The sequence below is a fragment of the Conger conger genome, chromosome 10 (genome assembly GCF_963514075.1).
Source record: "Conger conger chromosome 10, fConCon1.1, whole genome shotgun sequence".
Taxonomy (NCBI): Eukaryota; Metazoa; Chordata; class Actinopteri; order Anguilliformes; family Congridae; genus Conger; species Conger conger.
The window spans coordinates 16,690,024-16,702,769 of NC_083769.1; the positions used below are offsets into that span (position 1 = coordinate 16,690,024).

Genomic DNA, 12,746 nt, shown 5'->3' on the forward strand with positions numbered 1-12,746 from the left:
AGTACTCTTTAAAATCGGATTAACGGATAAAGCCTCCACTCCACACGGCCGAGGTGTGTCCACAGCTGGTGCACTGAAGCAGCTCTCTATCCGAAGCATTTGCTAGTCAGCGTGTGTGCTCTTGAGTTTGTGTACACATTTGCATGATTGTCTACGTGACGTTAAAAGCATTTGGCACCAGGGTTGCCCTGCTCACTTTAAGAAAGCAGGCATATGTAGAGCAGGTCCCTGGAGGGATAGAGGTCCCATACGGACACAATGCAGCTTTCATCCGCTAAATGCTGCTGACCATTTAATGGTTTATGGAGGGAAAATTAGCCATAGATTGCTATTAGCTAAATTGGAATTCTAGACACATTCATTATGATTTTGTGTGTGTTTGTGTGTGTCTTGGATTTCAATTTCAATATTAAGTATTAAGGGTATTAACTAAGGCGGCACGGATGGTGCAGTGGGTAGCACTGCCGCCTCACAGCAAGGAGGTCCTGGGTTCGAATCCCCGTCGGCCGGGGCCTCTCTGTGCGGAGTTTGCATGTTCTCCCCGTGTGGGTTTCCTCCGGGTACTCCGGTTTCCTCCCACAGTCCAAAGACATGCAGGTTAGGCTGATTGGAGAGTCTAAATTGCCCATAGGTATGAGTGTGTGAGTTAATGGTGTGTGCCCTGCGATGGACTGACGACCTGTCCAGGGTGTATTCCTGCCTTTCGCCCAATGTATGCTGGGATAGGCTCCAGCCCCCCTGCAACCCTGTTCAGGATAAGCGGGTTAAGATAATGGATGGATGGATGGGTGGGTATTAACTATAGGAACTGTGATGTGATTGTATGTATGCTCACTGAATTTCAGCCCAAATTACTTACCAGTGTTACTGTAAACTGTGTATATCTTTTCCCCGTTCAGTTAAAACATATTATCCTCATAAGAAGGCTTTAAAAAGCACAGCAATGTTTACGGTTGCCAGCTTCCATTCTCACCGGCTTACTCTGAACACACGGTGTAGCTTGAGCAACTCTTCATAAGTTACGGGTGAAGCCTTAACCAAACGGCGACTGTACCCTATGCACTAATCACAGGTGCCAGGCTGTGGGCTCACAAATTCAAACAGGCCAGCCCGTTACCTTCTAATCAAAGGTTCAGAGGCTGCTCTCTGATTCAGCCCAAAATGCTAACCTCAAGGACCGGTGCCAGAAGACACGATTACATGTCATGATTTAGCCGTCGCCCAGGCCAACACACTCCATCCACAACCCACAGAATCAGCTGTAAGACGCCTTGAAGCATTGGCTTTGAACTTTTAAAATATAGGACCATCCCATTCAACATAAGCAGCAACACAACTACCAGATCAGCTTCTTTCACTGTCACCGACGGGCTTTTTCGACCGGAAAGGAAAGAAAAGGCAGGAGATTTAGACTTCCCCAAACAGGCGCGTGCCAGCCTGTGACTTGACCCTGACTTGACAACAGTCTTGCAGTAGTCATGCAAGTCATTTACAGAAATCCCTCTTTTGCAACACAGCGGGAGAGCACTGTAAAGCCATGACTGAGTGTCCGGTACCGTATATGGATAGTGACCTAGACCTGGATCCATGCCGGCTTGAAAATGCTGTGAGCACACAAGTCCACATAACTGCGGTCAGCGATAATCTCCTTTAAATCAATTCTTCCCGCTAACAAAGAGGACCACGTCACAGGCCTTGTGGATGCACTTGATGGTATCGGTTTAAAAGCCTGTGGAGGGAGGGAGGGAGGAGCAGGGTCACATTACAGGGTCACATCTGATGCCTGTGAGAAAGGGGGCCATTCCTCGGGAGTCTGTATGCTTTCACACAAATTTCAGTTTGCACAACCTAGTCCTCCGCCTGCTAGTCGCAGCCTACCCAGCAGGCAAGCAAGCCGAACAGCATACCACTATATTGAAAATGCCCAAATTGCAGGGAGATCATCAGCAGAGGAACTTTGGACTTGCCACAGTGTGGTGATCACAGAAGAACAGCTGGAACGCCATCAAAGAAACGAAGGGTCAGAATAAAGTAACACCCTGTTATCTGTCGCTCTTTGACATTTAATCTTTATCCCTCAAACCCCATATTATTGCTTCCGAAAGCCAATCCCTCGCCCCCGCCCTCAGGAGAAGCACGTGTCAGGGTGGAGTCTCTTTGGTCTTCGAGACACGGACGCACCCCCACCCTGGATTTATGATGATACTGCCAAACATCTCACACTGTTTGAGTGCGCAACCATGCAGGCTCTTCCCCCCTAGGAACAATGGAAGACTCTTCAGTTCCACTGGAGTCCAGACGGGGCAAAGGGTCGACATCGAAGCAGGTCCGCTGAACTTTATGGTGCCGTGTAGCCCCTAGAGCAGGGATACTCAATCTTTCCCAGTTCTGGGTGCAGGCTTCTGTTCCAACCAAGCAGTTACACACCTGATTCTAACAAGTCTTGAGTCTTTGCTAAGGACCATGATTAGTAGAATCAGGTCTGTAACTGCTTGGTTGGAACAAAAGACTGCATCTACACAGGGAATCTTTCTGGGAAAGATTGAGTATATGAAAGGTCACTCACTCGCTGTTCTCGACCCAGAACAAACAGCCAATTTTTTTGTTTGTTTCATCAGAAGATCTCTTCCTTGCGGCAAGGACATATGTTGCTTGCGTTTACATTTTAAGCGTTAAGCTAATGCTCTTATCCAGTAGTAACTTACAATTAGTGCACAAAAAAAGATTCTAGCCCTAGATTAGTAAATCAACAACATTCCAATCAGCAATTAATGAGTGTGCAAAGGTTGGGTCCTAACACACCGGCAATAGGTAATCCTTGTCACGAGCAATAACATGTGGAAGAGATGGTAAAGAGGCCTTTTCATTGGGAAGGGAAGAAGGAGAAGATTTGGAAGAGGGGAATGGGAATCAGGGTGGACAAGGGGGAGTTACTTGTACACTGCATGTTAAATTCCTCATTGAAACATTTTGGAATCGATCTTTAATCAGTTTTTCTCAGAATTAAAAGTTCACAGACTTTTGTAGCCCCAAAAGACAATAATGGATGGGTTCTGAAACATCTGTATAACGAGGTTTACACAGCATGTGCCTTCTGTTTTTTTCTGCTATTTTTTTCCCCCCAAGCACCTGTTTCTCTTTAATGACCAGATGTACAAACCATACCTTTTTAATGAGTGACTAAGATACCCCTGCTCAAGAGATAACAATACAGAGACTTCCTCTTCATCTCACTTCCTTTCACTTCAGTATCAAACTCAACCCAGCCTTCCTGTTTACCTGAAGAACATCAATACTGTTGTGAACAGAACTTCTGTCATGCGGCCATTTTAACAGACTGGCTCAAGTGGTTATCACGCCAGCCATTTGATCTCAATCTGCAGTCACATTTTTTTGTAATCGAAAAGGGGAAGAAAAGGTTGCATGCTTTTAAAATGTACGGGTTTGTAGAATCAGTTCCCTGTTAATCCATATCTCAAAAATATTATTTTTTGAAATTAAGTAAATAATGAAATCATTTCAAAAGTCAGTAATACTTAAGAGTAAGGGCAGAGGTCGGTAAGCATTAGTTTGCCATCCCAGACAATGTGTGGATAGAACAACTGTAGAGCTCTGCAACTAAAAGAGGATATGAAAGAATCTTCTGGAAACAATAGTCTCTCTGCAAGTAAAAAAAAAAAATATTAAATCACCTCCAGGAAAGGGTTGTCCAATGATGCCATTTTGTTTGACTTTTCTGTATGCGTGTAAAAGAAATTTATGACACACATGAAGCGGTTTTCATTACTCTTTTTTATCAAATGGAGAAGCTATATCACAATATATTTTGTCATATGACAACCTACAACATTTCCAGGGGGGTCAAACTGGTATGGGTTCTCCAATCAGAAAATATGACTGCTGCAATATGTACAGAGCTATAAATGCTCAACATTAACTTAAAATTATGGAGGTAAACCTGTACATTTAAATACTGCTATGTTAAAATCTTTGCTGTTGTTCTACTGTTGTTCAGTATCTCCTATGAAACCACTTGCCTGAAGTTGCTCAGTAATCTTTCCCAAAACAATTCTGTGTCTCAGTGATTAGTTGGCAATTTAGTTTTTAATGCCTTCATCTTCCCAAATAGCTAGAAGGCTGATTATCATTTCTCTATTGCTTTTGAAAATGTTTTCCCTCTAAAACAAATCTCTCACATCAGAGAGTGCGGGTAATGTCTCCCAATACCTATAAACCCTTGCTGAGTAAGGCTATATTACAGCCAAAATGAGCAATTAGACAATCATCAAATATTCAACACAAATAAAAGTCACTTCCATTAAACAGCAGTCTAAATACACTGAGAACTGTCCCATTGGTCTACTGAATTAGCAGACAGATCACCCATTTTGATGGTGAAATAGCGATCTGTCTGATTTTTATTATTGGATGTGCGACCTTCTTCTCTTTTTTCACATAACTGAGCACTTTATTTACTTTTTAAATCAGCACTGCTTGTAGAATTCTCCCAATCTTTTTAGCAATAACATGCAACAGTCCATGTTGAAACTCAATGCTCTTGTTCCCCAAGAGCCACTGGGTCATCTATCAATTGTAGTGCTACCCATTTCGTCAAAATGGTATAGTCTGCCCAGTAAGTGTCAACTTCACAAAAAGCGCCACTATCCTACAGGTTTGCCAGAATGGATGCTTCGTGAACTAAATGAAAGGACAAAAGGAAAAGAGAGCAGGATAATAATAATGTTTGGCAGGTCATGGTCAAATATTTGAAGACAGATAAGCAGAGAGATCATGCAGCAAACTTGGCACCATTGCAAGGTGATGAGCAAGAGGAACAAAGAGAGAGAGACTTCACATATCTGGCTCTCTGAATAGACATATTCTGTGCAGGTGTTAAACAGCCTGTAGCCAAAGTCAAAAGCAGCTCATGGATGGAGATCAGAGGTGCAAATCCAACAGGTCAGAAAGCAAAAGTCCTGTCACAAGTTTCTCCCACCCAAGAATTCAGCCAGCTGATTTAACAAATTACTTCTACCTTTAGGCTGAAGAATTGTGCTAATTAGCAAATCCAGGTGATCGCAACAAAACACTGGGGAGACATTTTAATTTCCATCGCTAATGAAGATGGATCACAGGACACCACACCCAGATGCACGGCTCACTTGCACACACAACACACACAAAATAAAACATTTAATGCAAACCCCAGCAGGTCAATCAGGACTGTCCATCATGAACCCAACTGGGAAGACCTCCCACCGTGAGCTAGCCTAGCCTCCCAGGGACTCCACAACCTCTCTACCAGGTATCCCCTTGCTCCAGTTTGGCATACACTTTAATGGATAATAATGAGAATTAAGCCATTCGGTTGCCCTGAGACACAAGTTAAAATGGGATATGGAAAAGCACACTGAAAAAACCTGCGGAATAAGGATCTTTTTTTTTATATAGAAAAAAGTTACATTCACATACAGTATGTTCATTCGCAATATGAACACATGAACAGCGATTCGGCAAGAGGTCATTTCAGTCCGATGGTTGCTTCTCTCTCTACATTTGAAAACTTACATTTTCATACAAACCCACACTACACAATCAATTCTAATTCACTGGTGATGGGACGGCATTTCTCATTAATTACCAGAAACACTGCGCTAGATACAGACCAGCATGTGGAATTTAAAGCAGGAGGAAGGCAAAAGAAGAAGAAGAAAAAAAGACAACAGACAAAGGGAAGTCTTAAAGAGAGCAGTGATGTGCTTGTTCTCTGGTCTCCTTTCCCTCCATTGTACAAGCCACACAAACAAACCGGCTTTAATTAGCAGCTCATAACAGTACACAAGCAGACAGACAGCCCCTTATCAGAAATGTGGGACCCAAACATTAAAGGGCAAGCTACGGTGAACCAAATTAGGAGTAGCGTTTCAGGTTATTTCATCTAATTTAAACAGATAAAATCATTTAAAAAAGAGTTCAGAAATCTGTTTTAGAAGCACAGCCAACTTCCTCTTCCTTCTTCCTCTTCTACGATCAACAATAATATGTGCTAAGATGCAGTCTTATGGTACAAAAAAACAGTTTACAATGCACACATATTGATGAACAGCACTGACATAACAAGCCAAACGGTCATTAAACTGTTGGCTAGCATGGTGGCCCGTTCTAAATTCAGCACCAATTGTCTTTTCTGAGGGAACCACCAAGGAGATTTAGGCTACCAGTTGACAAATTAGCACCCAACAAACACGTTTCCATTTCCTCTCCTGGTAGGTGTCGGAGGATTAATTTGGAACCGTTGCGCCTGAATAATTGAATTATCCGTGACAGAGAGATGGGTTGGGGGGGGGGGGGGGGGGGGGGGGGCTTAATATCCCGCTTCTTTTCCCCACAAAGACTCCCTAGGACGTCTCTTCTAAGCTGTGGCAGAAATGAAAGGAGAGTATGGAAAAGAGAGGGACCGACAAAGGTTACACAGAGTTTAAACTGCTTTAGAGCAGTTAGCCCCTTTCACCCCAAATATTTACAGCTTCCATCAGGTCAGTAGTACTCCAGACAAGTCTTGTTTTGGACTTATAGTATGTTTCACCCGGTTGTTGGAATCAGTTTTGGATGCTTGGCTGCTTCTGTCAAGAGCCCAACACCTGAATAGAATGTTTATCAGATTTGCCTGTTGAAGATTGCTTTGGTAGACAGACGGATGGACAAATAAGATTAAAAACCACTTGATAACTGAGAAGAGTGTAAATCAATTAATGGCCACCCGCACATTATGAATGCTACGGTTTCATTTGAAAAAAATAAATAAATACATATCGCTGGATAGTGAGAGTAACCTGTGCTGCAGCTGCAGGGTACGGCTATCGATTGTGACAACATTCAGAGTCAACGAGTGCCTCCCAGCCCGTCTGCACAAGGCCTGTTGTCGTCTAGACCACGGCACCCGATGAACCAACCGACCCCAACCCTGGGTGCGTTTGCCCCGACAGACAGAGACATCAACACTCGACGGTCTTCTCGACACGGCTCATGCTAAAAACATTAACCCCCCCCCCACACCACCCCTCCTGCCCCTCCTGCCCCCCGCAGGGAGAAGAGCGGCCCGTGACCGCGGTTCCTTTGCGGCTGCCAGGAGTGAGTCATGATCCGGGCTCACTTTCTCCGGAGGTTAATTACACGGCTGCGGCGCTCTGTCGGGGACAGGTGGGCCTTCAGCCGCTTTGGTGGGAAGAAGGAAAAGTTTTTTGTTTTTTTTCGGGGGGACTATTCCAGATGCTTCCGATTGGCCACAGTCAGAAATGATTTTCAAGTCCTCTGATATTCCAGTAGGGCCGGGCAATGGGGTGGTACTGCGGGATATGGACCGGACAGCTGGGGGATGGATATCGTGATTTACGGAAGACGTCTGTGTGGCTAACTTTGCTTCCACTCGCGGGCAGTGCGCCTTGAAAGAGCGTAGTCTCACTCAGCGGAATACACCGCAGACAGAGAAACATTCACTCCTCTGCAAGAAGCTGTTCAAGCTAAACACACTTGGGCTGCAGTATAGTTGACAAGTTAGACATGGCAAAGAGACGAGAAGGATGCGTACTGCCGTTTCCAGAGCCTTTTGTCAAAAAGGCACAAGAAGGCCTCTGTATGTCTCTTTTTTTGCACAATCATCGCTTTTTAAGGCAACACTAAGGAATCATAACATTTTATAAAACTGTACTGCAATATTGTTTTATACAGTATCGCATTATTTTTTATCGTCCTGGGCTAACATTCCAATGCACTTGTTAGTGATTTTCATGCTTTAATCAAAAAGAACCCGAAGGGCCAGGATAATCAGTCTACAGTTAACTATTTTGTTATTCATTTCATACCAAATTTTTTAGTGGATTTAGATACATTGGTTTCCTTTAAGGTCTCTGTCCAAAAAAGCCTACACCCCACTATGGAGGGTGAGTGAATTGCACAGTCCCTTTCTAAAGCCTTAATACACATCCCCAGGGTGTAATGGTACCACCACCCTGCTGGTCACTTCATTAATGACCTACAGGGTGTCAAATTAGGGGAGGACCCGCCTCCCCAGACTAGACTGCATTTTAAGGTCATTGTATTACAAATCCAATTCCACTGGGAATCCATATTCCCAGTGCTTTTCTCCAGACCAGCAGAGGATATAAAAGTGAAAACTTCAGCACACCGCGGAGAGATTTAAGAAAAGAGAAGAGTCCAGACGCTTAAAGAAGGGAGCCGGCATCAGGAGAAAGGCGTCGTGTTTGCAGCCCCAGTTTTATCGTGTGCCGCCCGCTTTAACACCCCGACAAACGAACCGTCAAAAAGAAACAAAAAACACGCCGATATATCGGCAGCTGCGTCGCTGCGGTTTTTCTTCTGTAAGCAGACGCACTTCAACACCGAGGGGGGAGAAACAAAGGATGGGGATGGCGTTTTGATGATCCGCCTTGCCCAAAAAGGATTGATTAAGCTTATCCAGACAACACCCCCCCACCCCCACCCCCACCCCCACCCCCACCCCCACCCCCACCCCCACCCCCAGCCCCACCCCCAGCCCCAGCCCCAGCCCCAGCCCAAAACCCTCCTCTTCAACAAACAGCCTGCATGGAGTGAGGGCAGTTATCGTTACCCAAACCATATGGCCAGACGGCTTATCTGCACAGGAGGTCTTTACAGGCGAAGCTTTCACCGATAGAGGAGATGCACAAACCTGGGGAGTGTGGGGGGGTATGAATGTAGTATTTGTCATTCACAGGTAGCACAGTGCAGAAAGACAGACAGCCACAGCAGAGACAGTTGGCCAGGTATGCTCTGCAACAGAACAGCTTGAAACTTCGTTGTTCGACTACACTGCAGGAATAGATTGAGCAATGTGCCACGGAGGGGTGCAAATCTAATTCATAAAAGTGACTCATCTTCAAGTGCACTATTTGCAACCACCTATAATCTCTACACAGTGCGTTTGCTACAATTTTACTATGATGAAGACAATCAAACCTAAAATGCATTATAGCAGAAGCATGGGAGGAGGGGAGAGAGAAGGCTGTCCCCTGTACCGCCCCCAACCCCCAGCCCCCAGCAGCTGTGTACTGCTGTTCTCCATTTTCACTTCACCCCCATGGAATGTGGATTAAATTCAACAGATTCCATATGATGTCATAGGGGAGGGGCCAGGCAGCCCATGGTGCAGAGTTCTCCTTTTTGACTGGCAGTCCAGGGGGCTGGGACACTGGGCCATACACACCTCACCATGAGCACCTCTGAGCACTGCTTTGGTTTTGTTTTCCTCCAAGGACCTGGCTTACCACTGCACATGTCAGCAAAAGAACACTTGAATTTATACTGCGCTACACACACGTGTGTCTCACACGTGCATACACACACACACCTCTGTTATCTGCCAAAGGAGTACAAGAGTCGCAACAAGATACTACTCTGCGCCGTCACACTAGGGCTAAATGCAAATTTCCAAATGCTGCCAAAACTCATTCCTCAAGCATTCACCTGGCTAGATATTTAAAGACTGCCCTGCGAGTTCAACTTGATTTGAAATAGACTCTCACTTCAACAGTTGGCCAGGACCTGGCCCTCCACTTCCCTCATTTCATTTGTAATTATTTTACCCCATAGATCACCTTTCCACTCTTTTCCCTCCACTGGCACAGCAAGGCAGCATTTCCCGGCATCTCAAACATTCAGAATAGGTAACATGTTAATGAAATAAAACAGGACACCTGAGCGAATCGTTCTTTTTTGCACAATAGCAACACAAAAATCTTTGCTTCCGTGTATCACAATCTTTGTAGTATCCTGTTTGTGTTCAGCTTTGCACATCCAAGGCTATCCTGGTGGATGGATTTCTACCGTAGCCTGCATCACTTCTAACGGTTTTTTTTTGTTTTTTTTTTCATTAAACGCCTCAGCCGCAATGGGAATGATTGTCGGTACCAGTCAACACCTGTCGCTGACACAGGCAAGACGAGACAGAGTTCAGGGAGTAGCAAATTCTGTATCCATATTACTACACGTGTAATAACGGAACTGAATCACGCACCCAATTAGCATACCTTTGTACACAGAGAGCAAGCGAGGCAGGACCCAGCTATCTCAGGAATGACGTTTTGGGAACGTCATTTACTGCACTGTAGCCTTAGCACGAGGGCTCAGAGTAGTAGCTTGTAGCGACTCTTGTACGCAAGAGGCAACAATGTAATTCTGCAACTAACACTCGGAATTCATAGCCGCGGGCAACAAACACCGAAAAGGGATAGATTATAGAGCCGAAAAGAAGCGATAAAACTAAAGGAAAATACCATGGCTAAACTATGGCGCTATATATTTGTTAGTTTCTGACCAGATAACGTGAAGGCACATCTGTCCCCAGTGACGCCTGCAGGTTAAGGGAATGGTTGGTTATTATCAAGATAAAGAGCCCACAAGTGAAGTGCTACCCAGCATGTATTATAAAGACAGCTAATCTGCATAATTAAGAAGTCTGTTTACAAAAAAATTGAGTTAGGACACCCCACAGGTCTTCACATGGGGGAGATTTGTATCTGAAAATTGAAGGGATGCTATCCGTGCATGGACCAATTAGATTAACTTTTCCGTCTGATTTTCCCCCCTTGAAGACAACCAGGGTATTCAGATCAGACCAGAAGGCCAAACACTGATTGATTGCATATGCAAAATAGGTTCTGTGATTGCCATCCCTGATCCTTTTCGCCGGTTGCCCGCCACTGTGAAGGTTACGCATTCCAAATGCACGCCTGAAATTATGTAATGTAGCAACTGATGCCCCAGCAAGACCATTATTACATTGCTTGCAAAGGCTTTCATGGCGAGCGCGCGGGCTGACACTTGATTTATGGAAGCATGAATGAATGGTCCTTTAGCTACGTTATAAGCTGTCTGCAGCATTGACAAACAAACTGTTTATATAGACTAGCTTTGTAGACTGTTAAGGTTGAAGAAAGCACATCCCCGTCAGAAAGCGCTATTGCGCACTATGGTACACACGGAATTAGTTTCTAAATTGGATAGTAATCATACACACAGCATCCTTTGATTTGACTGGCCACACATCGATACGCAAGCTTTCACTAGGTTAGGTTAACTATTGTAGCCTGTAGGCAATGATTACGCCATTGTTCATTATAATAATATGCTGGATAACGTACGTATGAAGTAGACTACTTCATAAAAAAAGTACTGTGCAGCAGACTACTGACAATTTAAAAAAATGTATTGCTAGCTAAACTATGACGTAAACACGCACATTGTTGTAGCAATAGCGACGTGTAGCTTAGCAAGAAAGCTAGAACCGGTAAACAGAATTTAAAAGCTACATTTTGCGGTTTCTCTCAACCTGTAGGCTAGGTCATGTCGCTTGGGAGAACGTTTACAGAAGGAAACAACAAATCAAACTTACCGATTGTAGGAAAAGCAGTGTCCGTACATAATCCCTCTCAGTGTTCAGGATTTCATTTAAAACGCAGAGTCTCAAACGGAGCTGCCGATCGGAATCCTTGGTGTTTTGAACACCGTTCTCCTGATGTACTTCTTCCTCCATGACTACCTTCGTTATCCTTTTAGATTTGGAATGAAAATCTTCCTCTGAACGAATTTAACACTCGCTTGCGCAATCCAAAAACGTGACTTTAATCCATCCCGCTACACCCAGTGCATCTCCTAAAGCCAAGGGTGCCTGCTGAGTCTCAGCTTGTTTCAGATAAACTTCCCCTTAAGTAGAAAAACAATAAAACCAAGTTTCAAAGCATCCCTTTCGGGTGTTTTTCCCCGCTTTTATAAATTAAAAACAACAAAAATAGCGACTGACAAGTGCAGTTGCCTGGTGTTGTCTCCGATTCTTCGGACTGAAGAAAATACCAAACTTAATGAGGGATTTGTTTTAATGTGTGACTGCCTGGTAAAAGCTGGCTGACGAACGCATAAGCTTCAGACGATTCCGAGAAACTGAACTCAGAGCACATAACACCATAAACCCTGCGAGTTGTCGAGATAAACCCACGTCTAGGCAATGGCAACGCTTGTCTTCAAAGTTGCCTCCTTCAGTCTGCTCTGTACAGAGAGCAATGAGACTATTCGACTGAAGACACAGGCGAGCAACAGTAGGGATCGTCTGTTAGTTACCAGTTTTTACAAGCGGGTTTCGCTCTTAGAAAAGGCTACATTTAATACTATTTGAACTAAGTATTATGGAAAATACATTTTCCTAACCTCGTGTAACCCATTTTGAGAATGAATTTTAAATAGTTTTTTTTAAATGTGCATTTAAGTTGCGTTTGTAGCGGTATAAATTAGCAATTTGTCTGCAAAAGTGAGTTGTAGAACAATAATCACGGTTACACTTGTTTGATTGTCAAAACAAAAGTAAATTATACATGTGTCATTTCATTTTGCATGAGTATCATTATTATCATCATTATTATTTATTAGTATTAGGCTAAAACCCATGAAAAAAATACCCCTGCCGATTTTGTTCACTTTTCAATTGAACGATAACCCCTATCATGGTTACATGTTCAGCGTGCACCGGTAAAACAAAATACTACACTTACACTGTATCACGATAGCACAATACAGAATAATAAAAACTTGAGCGAATGTTACGACTGAACGAACGTATCTACAGCAGTAACTGTTGTCTTTCTATTGCAGTTAACTGTGTGTCGTGTCCTGATGCTGCGCTACCGAATGTGTAGCCCAAGCCTTGTGTCGGGCTA

General features: G+C 43.9%; 1 protein-coding gene across 1 annotated transcript in view; it reads right to left on the reverse strand.

Moving 5' to 3' along the window:
• LOC133138221 (phosphatidylinositol 3,4,5-trisphosphate-dependent Rac exchanger 1 protein-like) overlaps positions 1-12,075 on the reverse strand; it is a 112,974-nt gene extending 100,899 nt beyond the window's left edge. Inside the window, exon 1 of the mRNA XM_061256798.1 lies at positions 11,432-12,075. Coding sequence (XP_061112782.1) covers positions 11,432-11,572 — 141 coding nt within the window. The 5' untranslated portion in view covers positions 11,573-12,075. The remainder of the gene's footprint in view (positions 1-11,431) is intronic.
• Positions 12,076-12,746: the final 671 nt, after the last annotated feature.